This window comes from Camelus ferus, chromosome 10 (genome assembly GCF_009834535.1).
Source record: "Camelus ferus isolate YT-003-E chromosome 10, BCGSAC_Cfer_1.0, whole genome shotgun sequence".
NCBI lineage: Eukaryota > Metazoa > Chordata > Mammalia > Artiodactyla > Camelidae > Camelus > Camelus ferus.
This window is the reverse complement of record NC_045705.1, coordinates 9199170-9225353: the sequence shown is the minus strand read 5'-3', so window position 1 is coordinate 9225353 and position 26184 is coordinate 9199170. Positions and strand designations below refer to the sequence as shown.

General features: G+C 38.7%; 1 protein-coding gene and 4 non-coding genes across 18 annotated transcripts in view; 4 read left to right on the top strand and 1 right to left on the bottom strand.

Annotated features, from left to right (window-relative positions):
* CEP295 (centrosomal protein 295) overlaps positions 1-26184 on the top strand; it is a 44754-nt gene that overhangs the window by 15370 nt on the left and 3200 nt on the right. For 8 of the 14 annotated variants that reach the window (XR_004323082.1, XM_032488322.1, XM_032488323.1 and 5 more), the window contains 16 exons: positions 821-1004; positions 1394-1561; positions 3914-4135; positions 7526-7618; positions 7765-7868; positions 9949-10086; positions 10602-10699; positions 10958-14417; positions 15483-15651; positions 15793-15936; positions 19573-19725; positions 22881-22984; positions 23502-23604; positions 23979-24227; positions 24976-25112; positions 25799-25976. Coding sequence is in view for 13 of the 14 variants with exons in the window: in XM_032488322.1 (XP_032344213.1) it covers positions 821-1004; positions 1394-1561; positions 3914-4135; positions 7526-7618; positions 7765-7868; positions 9949-10086; positions 10602-10699; positions 10958-14417; positions 15483-15651; positions 15793-15936; positions 19573-19725; positions 22881-22984; positions 23502-23604; positions 23979-24227; positions 24976-25112; positions 25799-25976 (5704 nt within the window). In the remaining variant the exon portion in view is untranslated. Of the gene's footprint in view, positions 1-820; positions 1005-1393; positions 1562-3913; positions 4136-7525; positions 7619-7764; positions 7869-9932; positions 10087-10601; positions 10700-10957; positions 14418-15482; positions 15652-15792; positions 15937-19572; positions 19726-22880; positions 22985-23501; positions 23605-23978; positions 24228-24975; positions 25113-25798; positions 25977-26184 lie in introns of those variants that run through there. The other 6 variants (XM_032488324.1, XM_032488321.1, XM_032488320.1 and 3 more) reach the window with 5 other exon arrangements.
* Positions 1107-1178, bottom strand: TRNAG-GCC. Its single transcript has one exon. It is a non-coding gene; the product is annotated as a tRNA-Gly (tRNA).
* Positions 18639-18720, top strand: TRNAS-AGA. The gene has a single exon. It is a non-coding gene; the product is annotated as a tRNA-Ser (tRNA).
* LOC116666712 lies at positions 23101-23180 on the top strand. Its single transcript, XR_004323614.1, has one exon. It is a non-coding gene; the product is annotated as a small nucleolar RNA U2-19 (small nucleolar RNA).
* On the top strand, positions 23350-23417 carry LOC116666709. The gene has a single exon (XR_004323612.1). It is a non-coding gene; the product is annotated as a small nucleolar RNA U2-30 (small nucleolar RNA).

Genomic DNA, 26184 nt, shown 5'->3' with positions numbered 1-26184 from the left:
GAACTGTGTACTCGCCCTGACCGCCCGTGCCTTCATCTCCGTACTTTTGTGCTGCAGTTGTTATTTCTTACTTGTACTGCTTCTCCTTCCCGCACTTATACCTGGCTACATCCTCATCCCAGGGGGTGAGAGGTCTTACCTTATCCCCCCTCCTTATCTTCCACCACCAGAATTAGGTTAGATAACCTCAGTAAAACATTGTGCTTAAACTTCCGTACTTGCCAGATTGTTTATGCCTACAGAGATGCAGATCCCATTTGTTCTTAGGGATTCATGAGAGTGTGAAGTAATGAGAAGTATCTGTTAAGTATCACAGTCACTCTGGGTCTTGGTGCTCACCTGGGCCTGGTATCTGCTGCTGGCCATGTGGAGAACTAGAATAGAGTACATTGCGGGAGCTGTGGCGGCTTAAGTAGATGGTAATTTCATGACTGTTCTGAGAAAGGAGATCTATAACTGGCAGGCTTTTGAAACTTTGTGGCCTAACCAGAACCAATTTCTCTGGTACTTATTAACAATACAATTGACCCTTGAACAACACCAGTTTGAACTGCACGGGACCACTTATACCCACGTATTTTTCAGTAGTAAATACTATCGTCCTACATGGTCCGTGGGTGGTTGAATCCGCAGATGTGGAAGAGCCGTGGATAGGGAGGGCTGCCTCTTCATGTCTTTCTGTGTTTGAACAAGTTGTAGAGATGGGGAGGGAACTCCAGTCCCTGTTCTTCATGGTGTCTCCACTTTTCCCACACTATTAATGTTACTATCCAGAGTTTGTGAATCAAATGTTGTTAAGTGATTCTCTTTATTCCTGAAGAATCAAGAGAAGCTAATGAAAGAACTCCATCAGCTACAGCAAGAGGACCTAGCACGCAGGAGACAGACTGTAGCACGGATGCCACCACAACTAGTTGAACTTCCATACAAACGCAGTGAAATGAAAGAAGATTGGCAGAGAGAGCTGGAATTTGCCTTTGAAGACATGTATAATGCAGACAGGAGTAAGATATTTTCAGTACATTTTATTTATCTATCTATCTATCTATCTATCTATCTATCTATCTATTTATTTATTTATTTATTTATTTATTTATTTATTTTAATAGAGGTACTGGGGATGGAACCCAGGACCTCATGCATGGCAAGCATGCACTCTGCCGCTGAGCTATACCTTCCCCACTCAGTACACTTTCTTATGATGCTTTTTAATGTTTTGGTGGGAAAGCAGATTTATTTTGATGAGGCAGTTTTTATTTTGAAATGAGTTCTCAATTTGAAAGAGACCCTCATATTTTAGACTTAGAGACTATGGTGGCCTTTAAGAATTTATGCTCAAGTTCTTTTTAGTCATTTTGGAAGGTAAATATGTTCTCTGTACTTCTTTATTGAGAGGTGAAAGGAAACCTGATTTTGCACCTTGAACCAGAGCCTTTGCCGACTGTGACTGATCAGATCCAAGATGAAGAACTGGACCTTTCAATGGAACAAGAAAGTTTAGGAGAGACTGAAAACATTCCAGTGACAGAAGCTAAAGCAATATATTCTGGTGAAGCAGACAGTAAGAACTTCTGAGCTGAATGTTACAATATTTCATAGAAAAAAATGCTAATCATTTGCCAGTAGTTAGGAAAGTCTGGTCTAATAAGTGCAAACAGTGACTAAACTAATGGGAGTGATGGATGGAGGAAGCAATGTTTTCAGATTTCTATCACTAAAGATCCTTTTTATATATGTAGAAGTGTCATTCTATTTATATGTACATATACTCTGAAGATTTTTAGTTATTTAGGTGCTCAATTTTGAATTCATTTGGAAGGTCAACATTTTTTTTTTTTAGACATTGATCAAATCACCAAAGAGATCCTATTGTGTTAATTACCACTTCATGTATAATGATAAACAGTGCAAACTTAGATCTCTCATCTAAACTTCATCTCTGTCTCCACGATTCTGAACTAAAACTAAGTGTCTAACAATAAATTCATCATCTTCTCTTGCCTACGGAAACCTTGTCTTCCCATCTTTCTCATGTTAGTAAATGATACCACAGTCAGCAGTAATCCAAACTAGGGCCATGAGAGGGATCTCCCAGAAGGTAAAGGTATCTCTTTTACTCCACAGTTCCTTAGAGACCAAGTTCTCTTTGTTTTGACCTCTTCTTTCCCCATTCCTCCAAGTACTGCCTTAGTTCAAAACCACCCAGGCTTTCTTATCTTCACCCTACCCTTTGGACAGGTAGCCCTTTGGGGTTCCAATTTTATGTAGGTCTCCTCTTAGACTCCTTGGTTGAGGGTTCTAGGCTTTATCCCCGTCTCCTGTGCCCACACTGCTGCACAAAGTACATTACTGTGCTTTGATGTAAACTTCAGAAGATGAGTTCAGGTCTCATTTGCCCTGAATTCTCATTAAACTTCATTTCTGGCCTCTGCAGAATCTTTTGTTTTCTTGCCAGATGATCAGTGCCTTTAAGAAAGTGTTTTTACTATTTTGTCCTGCTTTTTTGGTTTTATTATTGGGAATATCATTCAGCTCTCTGGTTTGTCAGAATTGCAAGTCTTGTCTTGTTATAAAGGACAGTTACTCTTCAGTTCCTGCTGATTCCATTTGGAATTGCTGGCTTGGTTTTGCCAGCTCTCTTGATTTTTTTTTTTTTTTTTCCAAAAGAACCCAGCAATCCCTTTTTAAAAAAATCCTTATTTTTAAATAATGACAACTAATTTATTTCTTAAAAATGAGTAAGTCACAGACTAATAGTAAGTGAAAGAATCCAGGCAGAAAGAATACCTAAGTCTGCTTCCATATTTATCTGAAGTTAAGTCAAGGGACAAGACAGGAAAGACTAATCTGGTTGCGAGGTTAGAGTAATGGTTATCTTTAGGGAGTGTATTGACTGAGATAAAGCAGCAGACAATTGTTTATAAGTTATAACTCGATCAAAAAGTTTTTTTCAAATGTGAATCAGAGCTACAGTCTGTGAGTTTTCAACCTCCATAAATTTAAATTTTATTCCTTGATTCAGCCAGAGAACTGTGTATTTGCAAGTTTCTTCCCCTTAGAGAGCTGTTAGTACTGTACTGAGTTTTGGTGTTGTATCATCAGTTCATCTGGAAGGTTATTTGAGAAATTTTTTTTTTTTTTTGTAACTAAAGGGATCTCTTTTTGTAGATATGGGGGAAATGGGGACATTTCCCCAGATAGTGCCAGGAATAATTTGAGAGCATTTGATTTGCTGTTAAGGTTGTAAATAGTAATGTTTTCCTCTGTAGCCTACTAAGAAGTACAGAACTATATTTGAGACCCTTCTCTAGCATAGAGTGTAGAGCCTTACAGCACATATTTTGAATGCCAATCTTACCCACACATTAAGAAATACGCATTCTATCATCATTTAGCAAGCGAAAATAAACATCTTTCTGATACACGTTTAAGTTTGACAGTTACGTTGCATGCCTACTGTTGAAAAAATACAGTTGACCCTTGAACAACTGGGGGTTGGGGCACCAACCCTCCACGCAGTCAAAAATATGCATATAACATACAGTGGGCCTTCTGTATCCAGTGTTCCACATCTGCAGGTTCTGTGAACCCCAGATCATACAGTATTGTAGTACGTATTTATCAAAAAAATCTGCAAATAAATGGACCTGCACAGTTCAAATGCATGTTGTTCAAAGGTCAATTGTAGTTGAATTTTGGTGTCCTTATTTAAATTTAAGTTGAAAAAATATTCCTGGTTATAAAATTGTGATTGGGGTTGAATAGCGTTGTATATGCTGTTAAATTACAAATACTAAGGAAAGTGAAGTTGTGCTTCTGTTTTAACCAGTGGTTGTCGTGGTAACTAAGTATAAAGATAGAGTAATTTGCCTGGTGTATAATAGCTGCTGAATAAAGTTTTCTTTTCTTTTAGTTCCTTTGGCAGTGAAGACCCACCAGATTCCTTCAAAACTTCTTTTTAAAAAATTATTAAATAAGATTCGAAGCCAAAAATCTCTCTGGACAATTCAATCCGTGTCTGAGGAGGAAAGTGAAATGATTACAACTGTTAGTGAGACTGAAAGTAAAGCAGTGACATTTGAATCAGGAGCAACTGTGAGCGAAGACCGAACATTATCCTCTGAGCAGGAAAAAGGTGGTTCTCTAATAGCCTCACTTTTTTTCTTTTTTAATTTTTTTTTTTTGGCGGGGGAGTGGGTAATTGGATTTATTTACTTATTTTTCAAATGATTTTTCAGTGAAGGTACTGGAGATTGAACCCAGACCTCAGGCATGCTAGGCGTGTGCTCTACCACTTGAGCTATACCCTCCTGCCTCTAATAGTCTCACTTTGGCACATAAACCTTTTCTGAGTTGTACAAAAATATACTCATTCCTGAAGAATCAGCAAATAGAGGTCAAAAGGAAGAAAATGTCTTAAAACCCATAATGCTGCTATTTAAAGGCAATAAATGTTAGAAACCTTAGTGAATCTCCTCCTATACTTTCAGTGTAGTAGAATTATTCATATATATGTATGTATATACACACACTCATATATATATGTGTATATTCTAATGAAACTGATGAACTGGAACTAAACAGTTATCTATGTTGAGACATTTAGGCTGTTTCTAATTTTCTTATTAGTTCTTGTGCTGTAATGAGTATCCTTTTAGCAAAGTCTTTGCCCACATCTTTAATTATCTCTTTAGGAACAAAGGAAGAGAATTCCTGAATCAAAGGGTATGAACATGTTAACAGCTTTTAAATGTATTGTATTGTGTGTTTATTTCACATTCCCACCAGAGATTTGGTTTCTTTATATGTTAATTTTAATGATTTTTTTGGTAGATAAACACTATTTAAGTGTATTTCCAGAAGTTACAAAGATCAGTATTATCTCCTTGAATTACATACTAACAAATGGGAATCGTGATGTAATTCCTCTTTGATTTGTTGTTTTCTTGGAGTTTTATCTTCTGAGTTTTTGAAAAAATGTCAATTGGATTTGTATAGAAATACTTTGCTGCCAGGCTTCTGAAAGAAGTGACTTGCAGTTCGTATTTAAATTTTGGATTTAATCATAAGTACAACAGGAAGCCTTCTGGAAATCATTTCTTCACTTGACCTCTTGACCACCCTGTCTTGGTTTTTCTGCCTCACTGGCTCCTCCTTCATGGTTTTCTTTGCGGCTGGATCTCATCTCTACAACCACTCTAGTCATTGCCCCCTTAACTTGTTTCTCAGATCTTATCTCTTTGTATTGACACTCCCTAGTTGATCTCTAATGTCAGGACTTTTGTGTTGTCATGTATATGTTAATGACTTCCAAGGGTGTCTTTCTAGGCTTGGCCTCTCATTTGAACTCCAATTCCACTTACTTATTTGAATGTCTGTTTGGCTTCTTTCCTTGTATATCTAATCACATCTTCAACTTTTCCAGAACTGAATTCTTGATAACACCTGCTTTTCCTATAATCTTCCATATTTCAGTAAGTGGCAATAAGATTCTTTTGCTTAAGCCAAAAAGCTTGTCATTCTAGTTTGTTTCTTCTATATTCTACATCCAAACCATCAGCAAATCCTGCTGGTCCTGCCCTCAGAATATATCCAGAGTCCAACCATTTCTTACCACCAACTATCCTAGTTTAAGCAATGTTCATTCTCTAATGTGGATTCTTAGAGTAGCCTCCTCACTGGTTTTCTGTCTGCAGCTTTTGCACCTCCCTGCCATAGTCTTTTCCCAGTGTCATCCTGCTAAAACACATCAGCTTGTGCTGTTCCTCTAGGGGGAGCCCTCCAACAACTACCCATTTCCCTCAGTAAAAACCGAAGTGCTTACAGTGGCATCAAAGCTTTGTACGATCTGTACTCCCCCACCCCTCCACACTACTCTCACCTTCACTGTCTCTGATTTCATTATCTGCCACACCTTCCTCTCCAACTGCTGCACCGTAGCCACTGGCTTCCTGGCTGTTCCTCAGATGGGCAAGTAACAAGTCACATGGTCTTTGCAAGTGCTGGTCTTCGGTGGGGATGAGGGGGTGGGTCTCTTGGATACTTCCATGCTCACTCACTTCCTTCAGATGTTTGCCCGGATAGCACTTTCTGAGGCCTTTTCTGACCACTATATAAAACAGCAAGCTTCTGTACCTCCCCCACCAACCCCTTATTCTTCACTCCTTATCACCTCTACTCTATATCAGCGTCTGATGGACCATAAATTTACTTTCTTGCTTATATGCTTCTTGTGTTGACACCTACACCTCTCCACCCTGCCCATCTTCCAGTCCTGGAATATAGAAATATGATTTTGTTCACTACTACGTCTGCAGAGCCTAGACTAGTGCCTTGTACTTAAAGGTGTTCAGTTAATACTTGCTAAATTAATTGAATAGCTTACAAAGTAAGAGAGGTAAGTTTGGAAGTCAGACATATATATGACATTTAAAGCCATGAGCGTGGAAGAACTTGTAAGGAAAAAAATTCAGTGAGGGAAAAAAGGGCTTATAAGACGACATGAGGGACTCCAGCATATAGAAATGGCTAGGGAAGGGCAAACAGCAAAGGCGGAATAAAGGGGTGACCAAAGGAGGAGGAGAGAAAAGAATACTGTGGCTTGTAACTCTTAGGGCTCTTTTGTCATCAGTTCATAACAGTTATTTTGGGAAAGGCCCTGTTTTTGAGTAGACTTTTTCTAGTCTCATCTGGCTTCATTCTCCCTTTTGTCTAAGTTTTTTTTTAATCCTGACAAGGTCTTAATACCCACTAATCTGTCTGGAATGGGCTGTACATTCCCACATTCTTTACCTGGCTGATTTCTCCTTACCTTTCAAGTGTCCACTTAAATGCCACTTCCTAAGAGAAATCTCATCTGAGCTCCTGGTCTAATTCAGATTCCCCTGAAGTATTCTATTGTATAATCCCTTATTTTTCTTACATAGTACTTATCACAGTTTCTAATTTTACAGTTTTTTTCTAGGATAATTATATAATGTTCTATTCCCCACCTCCTCTGTAAAACCTCCTTGAGGCCTTTTCTTACCACGGTGAACGTGCTTGTAGCACATAGTAGGTACAGAATGAAAAAGTAAGTGACTGAATGTTCCGCACAGAGCTTCTGGCTGCCCTGGTATGATCAAAGTGAACTGCTTTAACTTCCTTCTCTGCTCTGGTTTCACAAATAATGAAGATCCTAGTATCTAAATATGTCAAAGATACATTTAAATTTCTTTATCTTCTCTTTTTACACTTTGGTGCCCTGCTTAGTCTACTCTTTTTATACAGTTACACTGTGTTGGAAACTCTGTTGGCCTATCTTTTAAATCAGTTCTCCTTTTTTTTCCTTTTTGTTTATAATTTTAGTCTTACACCTATCTTTTTATATTAGGCTCAAGTTTATTGGATAAAATATGTCATCATCTATAGTAAATAAATCATTCAGGTGGACCAAGACTGAATTATTAATCAGAATGTAGATTTTTGTTACATTGTTCCGCTTTAAATTTGATAGTGATGATATGTTCATAATTATCTATTACAGTTGTTGAAAGTGACACCCTAACAGTTGACTCTGGACCACTTACTAGTGAAGATAAACCACTTTCATACATTGCAGACTCTGAAAAGAAACAAGGTATTTTTAGTCACATCCTCAAATTAAATTTGCTTGACTGAATCTTTTACCTAATAAAGTTACATGTAATAAATGAATAAAGGGCGTTATAGTGGTATCAAATTCAGAAGTATTGAAACTAATTTCTGCTTTGGGGATTCTCTTAGAAATGAACGAGACTCAGCCTATCACAGCTGTAGCTCAGAGTTCTGTTCTGCTTCATCCTCACGAAGAAGCAGCCAGAATTAGAATGGCAGCAAGGCAGAAACAGGTAATTTGACATTTTTATCTTTAAAGGCTTCTTTCCTTCCCTAGGCACTGTAGTTTTGTTTGACCAGTGAAATTTGTCCTAACATCGGGCAGCTTTTGATACATCTCTTCTACCTTGTCTTAACACTTTCATTTGATAGGAAGTTCTTTATCTTTGCTTATACTACTCCTTTGGCCCTTACTGCTTCTGCTTGATGTTTTATACTCTGATATGTATCTTATCTTCCCTATAAAATTTATCAGCTTTTTTTAAAGGTGGAGACTTTTTAAAAAATTTAATTTATCCTACATAGTTTCTGGTCAGTGCCTTATACAGAGTTAAGTACTCAATAAATATTTGTTGAATGAATGAGTCTCTGTAGCAATATTAAACATTCAGCTGGGCTTTGTAAACCCAGAAATTTTTTTGAAAAAAGTATTTCAGAGGAAATTTTAAAATTCAATTTCTGTAGGTATAATATTGGTCCCTTCTCCTTTTTTTTAACACCTTTATTGTGGTATGGTTCCTATACAGTAGACTACACATATTTCAGATGTCCAATCTGATGAATTTTGATAAGATGTAGACACCAATGAAACCATCACCACAATCAAGATAGCTAACATTTCCATCACTCCCCAAGAGGTGCAGTTTTCGAATTCCCAATTTATCCTTTCCCACCCCCTTTTCCTCCTGGTAACCATAAGTTTGTTCTCTATGTCTGTGAGTCTGTTTCTGTTTTGTAGATAAGTTCCTTTGTGTCCTTTGTTTTAGATTCCATATATAAGCAATATCATGCTGCATCTTGCTTTATCTTTCTGGCTGGTCCTTTCTACTTTAATGAAAGATTTTCTTAACACAGATCACCTTGAAAGAGGCTAATTGTTACTAAGCCAGTCAGTTTATAGCCATAGTTTTTATAAAAATACAGCTGGGAGTGACAGTTCTAGGAGCCAGTATTTCTTCTCATATAAGTGTTTTCTAATCAATATTCTAAAACAGTATTGTCCAATAGAACGTTCCACAGTAATGGAAATGTTCCACATCTATGTCCAGTATGGTAGCTGCTAGTTACATGGGCTGTTGAATACCTGAAATATGAGTAGTGCATCTGAGGAACTACATTTAAAAATGTATTTATTTTGGATTGATCTAAATTTTCATAGTCACATGTAGTTAGTGAGTACTGTGTTGGTAGTGCAGTTCTAGAGGTACTACAGAACTGTAAGTGGTTTAAATTCAGTGGCTTCTATGAGTGAGGGAAAGTAAGGAAGATGAAGACAGGACCTCAGCTCTAGCCACTATGGCCTGATTAGAAATAGGTAGTATCATGCTGAGACATTTTTTATTTTGAAAACAAGATCATTCTTCATTATTTTTAGTAGAATTGTTCCTCTTAATAAAACTTGACATACGTCCCTTTTTCTGTTTAGTCAGCAAATGTTTATTATGTGTGTTTCAAGGACTATTAGGTGTTGGATTTAACAGTTAACCAGACAGACTAGTCCCTGTCGTCACAAATCTTACAGTTACTCTAACGTCTGCTCTTATTTTGTGGATTCGTGTGTGTTGGTATAATTTTAGAGTTTATGTGTCATCCCTCTGCCATTGTCTTCCCATCTGTTTCACACCTGACAGAAAAGACTGAATGAGCTGTTATTTGGCTTGTAGATAACTGCACTTATATATGAGTATGCCTGAGAAATCAAAGTATTTGGAGAGGCCTTGACGTTTAATTTCTTAGGCATTATCCTTACTGAGAACAATGTAAAATTAAAGACATGAGCATGGAACTTGCTACCTCTCTGGAGGTGGTTCTTCAGGGATGATCAAGGTTTCCCTGTGCTCCCAGAGAACAGTAGTTACTCTTCATTTTTTCATCCTCTTGTGCTTCTTTAATTCTCTTCCTTTTTCTCTTTTCCCCTTTTCCTGTCTTGCTCCCTTCCTCCCTCTGGCAGTGGCAATAACAGATAGAACATCACTTTTTCTTGGATAATGGGTACTCCTGGCTATGAGACCTTTTTCTTTTTAATATAATGCATATAAACTTTTCATTTGTGTGAGTTTTTGTTAATAGATCAATAGTATTTTTGTCACTTAGATAATGGAAATAGAAGAACAGAAGCAAAAGCAGTTGGAATTACTTGAACAAATTGAACAACAGAAATTAAGATTAGAAACTGATTGCTTCAGGGCTCAGCTGGAAGAAGAAAAGAGAAAAAAAACTCTGCAGACTGGGGTAGGATGCAGGAAATCTCATCCCTACATAGATTGTTGGTGGATAAGAAAGTAGGAGCAATCTTAGCACTCAGAAAAGTAAAATACATTTCTAATTCGTATTTGATAATTTTCTAAAATAATGTGTGTATACAAATAAGTTTTTACAAACCTAATGACTTTGTCTTTTAGTGTCTGGAGGGTGCTAATATATGTGACTTTGATTTTTATGTAGTGTGCATGTTGAGCTCTTGGACTTGACACTAAAGGAGAGTGGTAGATCTCTTCATTTTTTAATAATGGAAGTGCCAGTCTTTTTTTTTTTTTAGTGGAAGTACTGGGGATTGAACCCAGGACCTCCTGCATGCTAGGCAAGCCTCTCCCACTGAGCTAAACCCCACCCCCTGTGCTAGTCTTTTTTATTTAAAAAACGAAAAAAATTATGGAAATTTACAGTTACAGAACCTCAGTTTATGTAAAATAGTTTAATACTTCTTTCTGGATTTGCCTTTTAATTAGTAGCTTTGTCTTTTTTAGGTTGGCACTGCTCCAGCATCAGGCACTGTAATTTCTGATGAAGATAGTCATAGGCAGATGATTCGTAACTACCAACAACAGCTGTTACAGCAAAACAGGTATTAGCTGGGGTACAGTTTATATGTGATAGTGTGTGGCTGCATCTTCAGGATTATTTGGTTTATGTGAAGATCTAATTGAGATTCCCTTAGAACCATGGCATGTAGATATCTCAAAGGGCAATGTTGAATTGTTCCATTTCTGCCATGATGATGGCCACCCCTAGATTGCAATCTGTTGAGTTTAATGTATAGACACTTGAGAACATGGGGCATTTTTTCCATCAAAAAACAATAATGTTTGTTTGTTTGGGGTAGGCTTCACAGACAGTCTGTTGAAACAGCCCGGAAACGATTACTGGAATATCAGACTATGTTAAAAGAAAAGTACCCGTCCATGTCGGCTACGCCACTGGTATCTGATTCTGTTGCATCAGTACCACCACAGGAATCTGAACAACCTGCTGTTATATCAGAGCATCAGGATCAAGGTCAGAGACCCAAGTTAAGTCCTGACAAACATCAACCTGTGCAGCCTATGCAGATCTCCAACTCAGAGCAAGATTCTCGGGTTCCAAGACAAAAGTGCTTTCCACAGAGACAGGTAGAAACAACTGGAACATTAATCACTTCAGATGTTTTGGCCAAGCAAGCTTTGGAACCACAAGAGCAGCTAAAGCAACTCTCACAGTCTGAAACACAACAGAGAGACTATACATTGGTCCCTAAAGACTCTCATACACTTTCAAGAGCTTTGTCACATGAGAAGCCACTGACATTACAGGAGGCTAGAGAACGAGCTGAAACATCTAGGGCGACAGCTTTTCCAACTTCAGACTCCCAGCAAGTGTCAGAGGACAGTGGAAGTGTATCTTCTAAGCTAATCGAACCTTCTTCATTCCTACCATTGGTACCTGAGCGTTCTTTTAGTTGTCTGCCTACTAAAGTTGAGTCTGGAGACATCCAGGAACCCTTCTCAGCTATGAGCAAAAGTATAGCTTCTGTAAACCATTATGTAGTTGGCCAAATGCAGGAAAAGTTTTTGCCATCTTCAGAGACTATCACAGCCCAACAGGATAATTTGAAGGCCCTCCAAGAACAGTTAGACCTACAGAAGGAAGTTCTTCGATCAAGACAGGCAGCTCAGGAGCAGTTGCTTTTGTGCAAACAGAAAGAATTGGAAGGGCAAACTGGCCTCTCTGTATTCCTTCCATTGGTACCTCTGGATTCGTTTGCTTCACTGCCTTTTGCCAAAGCTGAATCAGGGAGAAACCAGGAATCTTCTCCAACCAAGAATGAGACTGCAGGTTCCTCAGGCCATCCAGGGGTGCTACAAGTTCCAGATAGGCTTTTGAGTTTTTCACAGCCTATCCTGTCACAGCAAGATAATTTTAAGTTTCTCCAAGAGCAGTTAAGTATTCAGAGGGACAGCCTTCAGGCTAGGCGGGAAGCCCAGGAAGTATTATGTGTACATAAACAGGGTGAATTGGATGGGAGGGTATGGGCTCAGCAGAGTGAGTCCCCTTCTCTCCCATCTCAGGTAGCTCAGCGTACATTTACTTCAATGCCTTCTGCTGGTACTCAATCTCAAAAAATCCAGAAGCAATATTCACCTAAGAGTGAGAAGGGGCTTCTCTCAAGCCAATCTGAAATCCCCAAATCTCATGATGGATCTTCGAGTTTCCTACAGCAGTTCCTGCCTTTGCATGATAGTTTGAAGTTGCTCCAGGAGCAGCTGACGACACAGAGGGATGCTCTTCAGGCGAGGTATGGAGCCCAGGCAGAATTACTTCTACGTAGACAGAGGAATTTGGGAGCCTCGAAGTCTGTGCAGATGAGTTCTTCATTCCCACCAACGGTCGCTCACCGTTCAGTTGCTTCACAAGCTTCTAAAACTGGGCCTGGAAGAATTCAGAACTTTTATTTCTCTGAGGAGAGTGTTACTCCCTCAAGTTATTTGGTAATGCCAACATTTCAGGATGCGTCTCTTCGTTTTCCACAGTGCAGCCTTCCACAGCAACAAAATTTAACACCACTCCAAGGTCAGTCACACATTCAGAGGGTAACACTTGGTGCTAAACCAGAAACTCAGGAAATTGTGCACAAACAAAATGAATTAGAAAAAAAAACCTCTTCTGAACAGACTGCTACCTCTTTATCCCTGTCTCAGGGAGCTGAATCTGAAAGATTCCAGGAATTTAAGTCACTCAAGAGTGACAGTCCAGTTCCATTAAGCCATTCAAAGATCCCAAGATTTCAAGAAAGACTTCTGGGACTTTCACAGCATGTACAAACCCTGCGAGATGACTTGGAGGGACACCAACGAAGGTTAGACCCGGAAGAGGAGGCCCTTCATCTTAACCAGGAAACCCAAGGAAACGTATCTTCTGAACAAGCTGGCCTGTCATTCATACCCCAGTTAGGACAGCTTTCATTGACTTCATTGCCTTCTGCTGAATCTCTTACCACCCAGGAACCTCTTTCAGTAGAGAGTGATGGTGGCCATTTTCAGATCCCACAATTGCAGGATAGGCTTTTGAAGATAACACAACTTATTCATCCTCAACAAGATAATCTGAGGGCACTTCAAGAACAATTGGCTACACAGAGGGAAGCCATCATTCAGTCTAGACAGGAAGCTCGGGGAGAGTCACTTCTGCGTGAACAGAGTGAGTGGAAGGGAAGAGCATCCCCTGAGCAGGCTGGCACCCTTTCCTTCCTCGTGCAGCATCCTTTTAGTCCGCTACCTCTTAGAGAATCTGGGAGAATCCGAGAACCTTGTTCGACTAAGAGTGATAATGTAGTCTCGGGTCACTCTGAGGTACCACGGTCGCCTGGAAGGCTTGCAGGTTTACCCGAGCCCGTTTCACCTAAGCAGGATTATCCGATTACATTTTCACAAGAACACTTGTACTCACAGACAAATTCCCTTCCATCTATTGAGAATACCCAGAAAGAAATGGTTTTGCCCAGACAATATAAATTTGAGGACAAGTCATCTGAACATTTTATCCAGCCTCACCACGGTGATTTGAAAGCACGGCAACAGCAGTCAGATACACAAAACGAAGTCCAAGAAGAACTGCTTTTGCAAAGAGTAAGTGAATTGGAGAAAGGGGTATCCTCTGAGCAGACCAGCACCCCTTCATCCTTATCCCAGACAGCACTGCCTGTTGCTGACTCTGAAAGAACCCGAAAGGCTTCTCCAATCAGAAGTGGCAGTACTGTTCCCTCAAGTCACCCTGGGATTCCAGGGTCTCAGGACAGGCTTTTGAGTTTCTCCCAGGCTGTTCTGTCTCAGCAAGATCATGTGTCAGCACAGTTGGGTGCACAGAGGGAAGTGCTGCGTTTTACTGAAAAGGCCCAGGAAGAACTGCCTTTAAACAGACAGACAAAGCCGATTGAAAGTGAGTCTTCAGAGCACGCTGTTCCATCTTTGTTTCTACCCATGGAAAGAGAGCATTCATTTATTCCACTGCCTTTTGCTGAGGTAAAATCTAAAGACATCAATGAATTGTATTCAGGCAAGAATGAACGTGCAGCCCCCTCAAGCGTTTCTGTGAGCCCAAGACTTCAAGATAGATTTTTGAGTTTTTCACAGCCTGTCTTAGCTCAGCAAGATAATCTGGGACTTCAGAAGCAGCTGGACCTTCAAAGAGAAGTTCTGCATTATAGTCAAAAAGCCCAAAAAGAATTGCTTGTACAGAGACAAGCAGCATTACAGCAGCAGATACAGAAACATCAAGAGACTTTGAAGGATTTCTTTAAAAACAGTCAGGTATGTATAAACTCGAATGTCCAAGAATAAAACATTGGCGGTGACCCAACTCAGCCAAGCTAAATACTCGTTTTAAACCTACGCCAAAGTAAGTTCTTAGTTATTGAGAATAAATGGCTTGCCCCAAACTGTGCTTTAGTTTTCTACCTTAAACAACATGGAAATTAAAGCATAAAAACTGATCTACCCTGCGTGGTGTTTATAAGGTTAATAGTTATTCAGAGCCCAACTAATTTCAGCCAGTCGTTTGATAACCAAACTCAAACATCATTAGAAATGTAGGTTGCCATTTGAAGTTTTGTTATAAAGGGTTTCGAGCTACCACAAGAAGATTACATTGTAAAATAACTAGTCCGCAGAGTTCCTCTTAGGTAAGTAGTGGACATGGTGCTTTCTGTATAGCACTTGTTGACACTGGTACAGAATCAAAATCAGTACTGTCTTTTTCCTCAAGTGGCAGTGTCAGTATCATTGCCTGTTATGAAAGTGGTGTGATTTTAGGCTGATGGACAGCTGGCCCTGTTGCTTGTGATCAGGTTGTTAAGAGGACTCTGTTATGGTCACTCAGAGACATCTGTTCATAGTTTCTCTACATGGGAGAAAATATATTCTCCTAAATATGAATGTGTCCATTTTATTTTGAAAGGTCACTTCGAAATTTTTGAGTTAGCCTAAGTAGAATTCTACAAATCCTTTGATGCCCAGAAGCTTGAGTTGAGTTCATGAGAACTTGAGTTCTAGGGATTTACTGGTCTTTTTAAGGAAAAGTAATGGAAAAAGAAGAGCAGAGAGGGATACAAGTATAATCTCTTATTGAAAGATACAGTGGAGGCTACATTTTTAGGTTCAAAGCTGTGGTTGGTTCTACTTTTCAATGAAATTATTACCCTCTCAGTATTAGAAGCATTTCTCATTTTTAATCTGTAGATAAAGTTTTAATAATGTGGTTGATGGACCTATTTATTTGGTTGAGGTTCTAATTTAAGAAGGGAGATGTAAATCTAATGATTTCTTCACATGATCCTTTATCGTGTCATCCCCACCCTCATCTGTCTACTTCTTCAGACAAGTAAGCCCACAGTTGAAAATAATTTTGAAACCCAGAAGCTCAAAGAATGGCTTCCTCATCTCCAAGATCTAGCAAAAGATGATCAGGAAAACATCAGTCCTGCAGATAGGAGCAGCTGGGATGAAAATCAACTCCTTTCTGAAGATAGTAAAGCCAAGCAAAGTGGTAAGATAACTGCATTTGTTGTACTGATTATCCTGACGATGCTTCTTGTTTTTCCTGCCTCCTGCAGCTTGCTAGTTGAACAAAAGCTTGTTGTGTGTTAACAGATTTATATTGTGCCTAACTTTATTGTTGACTTGATAGGTGAGCATCTGGATAAAGAAGTGGGTAGGAGACCCTCCAAGCCACCTGTAGCAAAAGTTAAATGTGGATTGGACTTGACCCCACATGAACTTAGTGCTATACAAGAGGTAGAATCACCAGCAAGCGGCAGAACTTCTATGCTAGGTAAACAGATGGTTTTCTAAGTTTGCCAGTTTTCTACATTTTTTTCAGGATGCTGAATTTTTGTTTGTTGTAGGAACTTAGCCTGTGAGTATTCATGAAAGGAAAAAAAATGGTTTACGTAAACAGTATTTAAAATGTGGGCTTGAAGAAATGTGTCATTAGGTAACCAGTTTCTTTGTCTTATGCATGGGGAAAAGCAATTTATTGTAGACAGAAATTCTCTGACATCCCGTATTCTGACACCCTTGCTTCCCTCTGCTTCCTTTCATGTCTGCGTTCTAAACCAGTTCTCTAGGGTGTTACTCAGTCTCTTCTCTTTTCCCTTGCTGCTCTTTCACTTTGGTACCTTCACTCTTCTTTTCCTGTATCTTTCACAGGATAATATTGATGCTTAAAGTCCTGGCTTTAAGGACAGAACAGGTATATTTCTTCACTGTACTTCTTCCTAGATTCAGTTATCTAGAATTCCTCCCTGCAGTCCTTAGTAAATAGCCTATTTGAATTTTATAATTATTCCTAGATTTCAGACCAAATAATTTTCTTTTTCAAATTTATCAAAGCAAGTCCTTTTTTAAGGGCGGAAGATTAGCTTTGTCAGTAGGAAGGTTCAGAGAAGTGTAATGTTAATATTAGCTATTTTAGTCCTGAGCCATAAAATATTACATCTTTGCTTCTGGCTGAAAGAGTTTAAGAAAATCGAGACTCAGAATAATTCTGAAGAATCACTCCCCCTTCTAGTTTCTTCTTGTGTGTTATAGAAATTATAACATAAAGTAATGATTTTATTACTAGACTTTGGAAGCTTTTCTCCTTTTTGCACTATTTGGCAAAGCACAAATGTTCAGGGACATGGTGCTTTCCCTAATTCAGAGTGAGCATTGGGACGTTCTCACCGTTGTTGAGTTATGTTAGAGGTTGCAAAAATGCCATGTTGTCTAAAAGGGAAAGCTGTATGTTCCCCCACCTTCACCTCCTTATCCTTCAGTCTTTTCTTCAGTGAAAAGTACCCAGATGGAAGTCTTGACACTTTCCCTTATCTACATCTCTCCGACACCCAACAAATTACCAGTTCTCCGTTCTACTTGGTCAGCTCTGGAATCTGTCCACTTGTTTCCAGTCTCACTACCACTCTTTTAATTCAGGCTCTCATTTCTTTTCTTGAAGGGCTGCTACAACTGCCAGTGTCTCCCTGTTTCTAGTCTAGCTTTACTCATTCATTTTCCCATGCTATGCTCAGAGTAATCTTCCTCTATTTCTCTCTTTTTAAAACTCTTCAGTGGTTTCCCTTTGACTCGAGGAATAAGTCTAAATTAAGTCTTACATCTCTAGCTTCACCCACCAGGCACTTCATGATCTCACTCCCTTCCTTCAGGGTTGAGCACCACTTGTGTGGAGTGAACTTGACCGGAACTATTCACGTATCCCTCTCGTGTGCTCTTTGGGAGCCTTCACCATAGCCTTTACCACATTTCTTTTGGGTAATACTTTCAATCGAAATATTATAGGCAAGTAGTTTAAAAAGGCAAATAGTGCTGAAAGGCTACAACATGAAGACATTTCCTCTTACCTGCACGCCCCCTACCCCTTAGTCCTGCTCACGAGAGGCAGTCACTTTTCAAGTCTTCTAGGTGTTTCTTGTATTTATCTCTGTAGTTGGCAGTGGATTTTAGCAAAAGTTAGGCCAGATGTTAAATACTGCTAAAATAATTTGATATCATACCATTTTCTCCGTTTGTGGGGATAACTTTCAGTTGGAAATTGGATGACCTGTGTCATGCACTCTTAACAAGAGTATTAGTACCCCCAAAGGGGACGAAGATTGGTTCTTGGAGAGATGAAAAAGTCTTGCTCTTTATATACCAAAGCACAGATCTACATTAAAAGATAGACGGTATATCTATAATTATTAAATTTCACAGAGTTAGGAGGCAATTAGGGAAGAAAGTCTAAAAAGGCTGCTTAGGTGGGTGGTGATGAAGTTCATGTTGAGAAACACTGATCTATATTATATTGTTCTTCCAATTTTCTTTTTTTCTGTATAGTTCATTTCCTTTTATTTTGGTTTTACTTTCTGGGAGAATTTTCTCAGCTTTTTCTTGTAACTTTTCTTGGGAATTTTTATTTGGCTCTCAAACTGTAGTTTCTAAAAGCTTGCTCTCTTTCTTGATTTTTTTTTTACCACAACATCCTGCTGTTGTTTTTTCATGGGTGGAAAATAGTACCCACTTTGAATATTTACAGGTTTTTGTTTGTTTGGATTCCTGTATTTTCTGTTTGTCTGAGTTCTTTTGTTCCCTTTTTTGTTGTTGTTTCTATCTGATATTTTAGGAGCTTTTCTCTAATATCTTGCATTTTAAGTGGGACACTAAAAGTCTGATTGGAAATTCTATAGGTAGGGACCTTATTTACTTCTAGATTTCATTGGAAAAGGTGGCTTTTCATTGAGGGCCCTAACCTTAGTATCTGTGGTTCTTTTCCCTGAGCAATTTAGTTTAGTTTCTTCAAAAAAAGATCCATCAAGCCTGATACAAGCCTGGCTGTTGCTGTCATGGAGCCAGACTCAGGGGATCTGAGTTGAGGATGCAGACTTTCTTTTAATACCCCTTATTGCGTTCTATTTCCTTATGGCATTCTGTTTCTTCCTTTTACCCTTGCCCCTCTCAGTGCCTATCCCCCTAAATTCAGAGTGTATTTGGATTCACGTAGTTGTGGCCAAGTGGTTAAGGTGATGGACTAGAAATCCATTGGGATTTCCCCACACAGGTTCAGATCCTGTCAACTATGGTACCTCTCCCCTTGGAAAAGTGATCCTTTGACAGTTTTCCAGTTTGAGAGTCAAAATTTGATCACATGCAGAGTGTATGTGATTCAATTTCTCCAAAATATAAAGCCTTTAGTCTTCTTTGGGGATGATGTCGAGGGACAGGGATCTCAGGTGATGGGAGGGATCTGTTCAGGGTACATATTTTTAAACCTTCTCCCTGTTTTCAGTCCCCTGATACACACCTTTTATAATACCCGGTGCCTTTAATTCCCAAGTGTTTCTGGGGTTCTGCACAGTAGATTAGCTTCTACTTTTCAGTGTCTCCCACTCCTTTATTTGCTTGTTTTTATTTCTGTATCAAAGTGTAACATTCAGAGAAGTGTACAAATCATAAGTGTTTATCACAGTGATTATTACTTTGATAATCACCCTCAGGTAAACCCCATCCATGCCAGGAACTGGAATGTTAGAGAACGCCATAAACTCTTCCCTGTACCCTCCCAGTTACTCTTCCTTTTCTCCCCAGGGTAAACCCCTGCCTCGATCTCTTATACCACAGATTAGCTGTGGCTATTTTTCAACTTTATATTATGAATGCACATTGTACCTTGTAATACTTAATGGTTAGTGAATTCTCGAGGCATTTTTCCTATAATTAGTCAGTACTGAAGCATTATCTGGTTTTATAGGAAGTAGGTCTATCACTAAAACTTAGTAAAATTGAAGTAAAATAATTTAAAGGCCATGTGAAAGTTAAGCATTTATTATTTTCTTGCTGCATAGTTCAAGTCTTTAAGAGTTCAGATTTTTACCCACAGTCTAAATTGCCATTTTTGTGGAAATCTAGTGAGTCCATTTTTTTCACCTCCCAGGTAAATCAGAGTTTTATCAAGACAGGGACCCCCTGAGGGTCTCAATAAGTCGAGAACAAAGTTTTCTTGGGAGCCCCCTGGACCGTGATCCACGTGGTCACCTTCACCCAGTTGCCCAGGAGAACATCCGTGATGCCGACTCTGCTGAAGCAGGTGAGAGAGGAAGAAATTGAGAGTGGAGTTGCTGTGGACAAAAAATAGTCACTGTAGTGCCATTGTAATGACAAACGGTAAATGACCTCAGTGACTGTCGCTAATAGAATCATACCCAACTGTGCGGTTTCGTGAAGGTGTTAAATGAGGGGAGAAGGCTGTGTTCATGCATTTGAAAACTTGAGAATGAGAATCACCAGTGTGTTGTACAGGTTACCCTTTGTTGGAGATTGGGTTTCACTTTTTATTTCATACATTCACATACTGTAAAAGAAATGTTTTCTACAAGAGGCATGTATTATTTCTGTATGTGAAAAGTTTAATGAGGGAAGTGAAGTTTATTTAGAGAATAAGAAATTTCGCTTTTAAATCGTTGCACTGAGTAAATGCTAGTAGGAAGTACGTTAGGGTACAAGGTTTTTACAGTTGGCAACCTCTACAGATGGTGTTTAAGCCTATTTGTAACAATCCAGATTTAATTAAATTCCATTAAATATCATCTTTAAAAAATTCTGTGGCATTCTGAATGAGCTGCTTTATGTTTATTTCTAAATATTGGAAAATAAGAGTTATAAGGAAAAGACTTCAAATAACTTAAGTCTTCTACCCAGAGACAACCAGTGTTAATTTTCTTGCTTTTGGATGCATGCACACTTAAAACAAGCTGTTTCATGTGTGTGACAGTGACCCCACAGAGCACAGTTCCAGTGCTGCTTTATTGGTTGTAAAGCACCTGTTAAGTAGTTACCTTTTCTAACCAGATTTCTTTTTGTTTTAGCGGTCACATACACTTGGATAATTGCTTTCTTAGTTGTATCTAGAGTTGAATAGAATGAGAGATGAGGGAGATCTGCTCCCTTTTTGAGGGCTTACAGAAAAATTGGCTTTAGCATCTCCGTTTTTCATTGGAGATTGAAATACCTACAAGTAAAATTTCCAGTGAATTACATACAGTTTTTGACATTTTAAAATAACACCATCACTATTCTTTTAGATTTAGCCAGTGAATACTTGCATTTCCTTTTTATTCTACCTGCCAGCATCCTTTGGCCAATGACTACCAAGCACACCTGTAATTGAAGAGAAGCAGGGTGCTTTGACTTGTTGCGGTGAGATAGAATGCGCACCGTGGGGAACCATGAGGTGAATGAGTGAGAGGTGTTAGAAAGGACTTTTTAGATTTGTGCTTTTATTAGGTGATTGAGGGGAGCGGTTCAAGCAAAAGGGGCTTTGCTTATTAGTATTGGATATTGTCAGGAAGCAGGGGTAATTTTATTATCAGATACCTAGAAAAATTCTTACATAGGAGGTAGGAATAATGGAGTTAGGCTAAGTAAAGCTGTAACTGGTAACACAGCGGTCACTCATGTTAGCCGGGATAAGGAGATGCTTGGTCATTTTTGTGGTTTGGACATTATTCATGGTTTTGCCTATGTTCAGATGTGAGGACTGATGGTCTGATTTTTGTCTTCATCCATCATAGTCACAGAGTGGCCTTTTCTGACATTTGTGTTCTGTGAAGTTGTTCGTGTTTACCAGGAGAACGGCAAGGCCTCACTGCTAGTGCCACGTCCGCTCCTGGCCCTCAGGCTTCTTGTCTCTTTCTCACAATCGTTCCCAGGGTTGTTTAGTTTCTGTCTTACAAGTGGGGAGGGGTGTCCTTTTGTTACTCTCTGTTCCCTCCCTACCAGTTTCTTCAGGTCTTCATCACCTCAACGTGATTTCTCAGTAGCTTTTTAGGTGGTACCACAAGCTTCGAGCTCTACGCTTTGTTTTGTAGGAAAGCAGGAAATGGTGCTTTGCTTCTGAAGGACAGCAAAACATGTGGCCTTCTTGCATAGCAGTGTGGGAAGATTACTGTGTTTAAGGCGTCGCTTTCATGATGGCACCTCCTAATGGTCCCTATCCAAACTAGTGATACTTCTCTTCCAACTGCTTTCAGGGACCCATCCATTGAATTCATCAGCATCTTAAATAACTCCGACCTCGCTTCTTTCTCTCATTTTTATTTTCCAATACTTACCACTACCCAAATGCTACCCTGGTCACCCTCCTCTGGGGGAATCTTCTTTGATTTATAAGCTGCAGAATTGTGATTATGAAATGACAGATACCTAACTTTCAGCTCCCAACCTAGCTTTTGAAATGAGCTGCTTAAAAAAAGATAACAACTTGCTATAAAATTTCACCATCTCTTATTTTCTTCACTTAAAATTTTCATATGTAAAGACACAACCAAATAATGGTTTAATGGTTAAATCAGTTGTCAAAATAGTATATTTTTAACTAAACGAGAATGGGAGAGAGTAAAAAATTGTATTTAAAAACAATTATATTTTAATATACTACTTGGTATTTGCTCTCTTTCAACAATAAAGTTAATAATGAAACTTCTAAAAAATCTATCTGTAACATAGATATCATTTTATGAATTAACATATACATCCACTCACATATACAGATACGTATGTGTGTGTGTGTGTGTGTCCTGGGTTACCTTTTAGAAGACTTTTTTTTAATTGAAGTATAGTTGACTTAGAAAACATTTCTTTCACAAACATTTAAGAAACATACTTTTAATGTGCATTATCTATATGGTGATAATGAGACAAACTAGTTTATTTTTGGTGGAGCAGTTTTAATTTTATTCTGTTTCAGAGCACAGACGACCATATACTTTGGGCAGCTTTCTCACAAATGTTGGCTGTTGGGAGTAAGAGAAAACCTAACTCAGAATACCTGAATTTCTAATACACAGTATAACTTTTATATATTTTTAATATGTCAAATATAATTACAAATAATAATTTATAATAAAAGCAATACATGTTCATGATTTTAGAGAGCACTGAAAGTTATAAAGAAGTAAAATTCCTCCTTGTCCTTCCAGTCATAAGCAACCACTTTGCACTTTGTTTGGTGTTTTTGTCTTTTTTATGTTTACTTTTCTCCACTTTAAGAGCATACTGTATTTATGATTGAATATTCTTGCTTCTCTTCACTTAAAATAATGACAGTGATTTTTTAATTTTTGGTCTAAGGTAAGGCAACTCTACAAAGCAAAATATGAAATAAAATTGTAGGAAAGCAGGAAATTATGTCCTCTGGTGTTAAAGAATTTGATTTGTCATAATCCACCTGCACCCCCATTTCAGTCAAAGTCGAGGAGGCTGTGGCTGAGAATCATGCAGTATTAAGCCACGCTGTGGAGAAGGAAGAACATCCATATCTGGGTCCAAGTGTGAAGCCAGATGAGAAGGTTGGTAATGTCTTGAGCTGCCTTGTTAGAGCTATTTGGCGTCATACTCTTTTTAGTTTAACGAAGTTGTAGAATATTAAAGCCTGTGTTATCTGAGATCTGCTCTTACTGAAGTGGATCAATGATGAAAATAGCCAAATCTGAGCATCAGAAGACTTTCTAGTCTACCTGATGCATGATCTCTGTACTTCTGAGAAGCAAAAGTGTAAAGTCATTTAAAACAATAAGGGTTTATGTGTGGGGTAGGGGTGTGTGTGTGTGTGTGTGTGTGTATGTAAAGGTGACAGTGGGTAACTGAGGACTTGTTGATGTGTGAGTGAGAATGGGCTGGGTGTGTGTGTGTGTATGAAAGGCTGATCAGTTCTGAGCAATGATGAAAAGGTTTTACCACTGACCTTTATAACTGAAGGTTTCTACACTTGATCTGAGCTCAGAATTAGTTGCTAATGTTGGTGACTTGGTTTTTTTCTAGAAATTACTTCCTACATTGTGGCCTAATATTCCTCTTAATTTTTAGGCTGAAACACAAGAAGTTTATCGTGAGCCATTATCTTCAATAACAGTTTCTACTGGGAGTATTTTAAGTTATGAAAACACAGATTTGAGCCTTACAGATCGAGGTAAGAATATCAAAATGTAAATAAACTGAAAGACAAGCACCAGTACAGTGGTGAGAGCAAACATTGTTTTTCACAATGTACTGATATGGACTGTTCCTTTAAATCTCAAAAGTATTCCTGCCTGATAGAATATTGGACAGTATGATACTGTAAACATGATTGGAAATCACAGGCCTGCAGACCCACAGAGATAACTGTATGACAATCTCCAATCGCACGTTGAGAAGGATCCATTAATGTCAGTGGGAATCTACCTGACCAGAGTTCTTGGTTGTACCGATTCCTTATCAGTGTACATTGCTTTGCCTCTCTACCAAAATTTGTCTCAAAGGAAGTACCTAGCCATTAAATATTTTCATTAAACCCAATTTCAGAGTCATTTTCAGAGCACATGGACCATAGGGAACAAGAATCTCCTGCCGGCAAAGAAGAGGAAACAAACGTTTTCAGTTCTTTAGCTCCTTCAACACAAGTTACTTATCAAAGGCAGGACTCTCGGGACGTCCATAAACCTCTGTTACCTGCAGTGGAAACATTTACATCTGGTCAAACACACATTCAGCAGATGATAGACAAGTATATAAACGAAGCAAATTTGATGGCTGAAAAAGCAGACTTGCGGGGTAAACGTATTTTAACTTTTAACCTTTCATCCTTTTTAGTTTGAAGCAGTGATTGTTTGAGCTTTGTGTTTTGATGGCCTGCGGTAGCACAGTTACAACATGGAGAACGCTGAGGAGGGCATTTAGTGAGAGGGGAGCTCTGGAAACTGACTGAAGGTCCTGGAGAAAAGATGAGCAGGTCTCCCCGCCTTTGCGGCGCGAGCTGGAGCAGCCGAGGTGGTGGTGCCAGTGCTAAGCACGAGGACTCAGAAAACTGGACAGACCAGGATTCAAGTCCTAGTGTGAACATTTACTAACTTGAGCCCACTGGCAAGTTACTCTTTCATTTCTGTATGAGAGGAATGTTGGAGATAATGCACATAAAGTACAATTTCTGGCTCATGTTAACAGTACAGTGAGCTTTTTTAAAAAATCATTGATCCTGAAATGAGCTCACTGAGAGTAACAAAGCTTATTACAGCAAAGCAGTAACCGTAATGGCACTTTACTTCTCATTGTCCGCATAAAGACTTTGGGGCTAGCAGAAGTGGAAACTGTCAAAGGCTTTGTCAAACTCCCTCCCCCTACTCCTTTTGTACATTAGAAATAATAAGACTTAATTTGAAAGCATCTGCTGGTAATGGAAAAAAATGGAAGTAATTTTGTTGAATTGGAGTTACCTTAAAATACACTTTTATGAATATGTTTTTAGTACTACTTTTCTGGGCTTTATTTTTTAAATATCTTTTTTTCCTTAAAATTCCAACAGTTGACTTTGACTTTCCAGAACTAGAACACAGTTTTCCAAATTTGCATCGTCAGCTGTTTAAACCCTTAGAACCACATCCAGATTTTGATTTGTCATCATTCTCTGGGATTTTTCAAGACAGTAAAGACTTTTACCAGGTAAAATGAAGTGGATGCTTATTTGCAGTGAATTTCCACAAACAGTTTGTCTTTTCTTCTGTTAGAACAGAACAATGATTTTAGTCTTGGCAACCAATTAAAATCATATGGAAAGTTTTTAAATACCAGTGCCCAGACAGTGCTTGAGACCAGTTAGGTCAGAATCGCTATGAGTAGTCAGATAAAATGATTATAATGTGGAACCAATATTGAAGGTGGGTACATTAGAATTTTGTCCCAACAGTCCCTATCTCCATCTAGGATAACCCAAAAATGCTTGAGACATTTTTATTGTTAGTTTTCAGGTTGTTTGTTTACTTTAATGGAATTTAGACTTAAACAGTCAGGGAGACAGAATTTTGTAAAACTTAAAGTTTCTTCCTATACAATAAAGGAACTAATATTCAAAACTGGGTCTTTCTGTTCCTACAGCCTGACATCTGAGTTAGCTCTACATAGTTCCTGCTTATCAGAAAATGATTCAGTCATGTTCTGAACTCTTATCTGGTTCATTCATAAGTTGTCTAAATTAAGTCTTTAAAATGAAAGAATTGAGTTTGAATAAGCCTGTTGTTAATGTGATAGTAAAGTGGTAATTAAGGAAGAGTAATAGCAAAGAAACAAGGATTGTTGAGTCAGCTGGTAACACATTAATATTTCATCCTTTCCCTGTTGTTTACCATCAGAGGTCAGATTCTTCATGTGAAAGCCTCCACACCGCCCTGTCACCCAGAAGTACAGCTTCTTTTACAGCACTGAGGAGGACCAGCCTGCACTCCTCTCTCAGCACCAGCCTGAACCAGCAGCCTGGCCCTAACGTGGCTCATGCTGCAGCTCAGAGTTTTGCTGCAGAAGATACTGAAGGTATGATAAAACTCAGTCATTTTTTATGGTTGTTTAAGCTTTCCTTGGAAAGTGTGCCTAGCAGCTCGTAGTCTCCTGTCCTCACCACTGCTGGTGTATTCATTTAAGTAACAGAAGTAATGTATGCTCAGTTTGCATTTTTACAGTATTGAACTTGATCAAGTGCTGCCGCTTGCTCTACCTCAGCCCTTACGGTTAACAGTTTAAG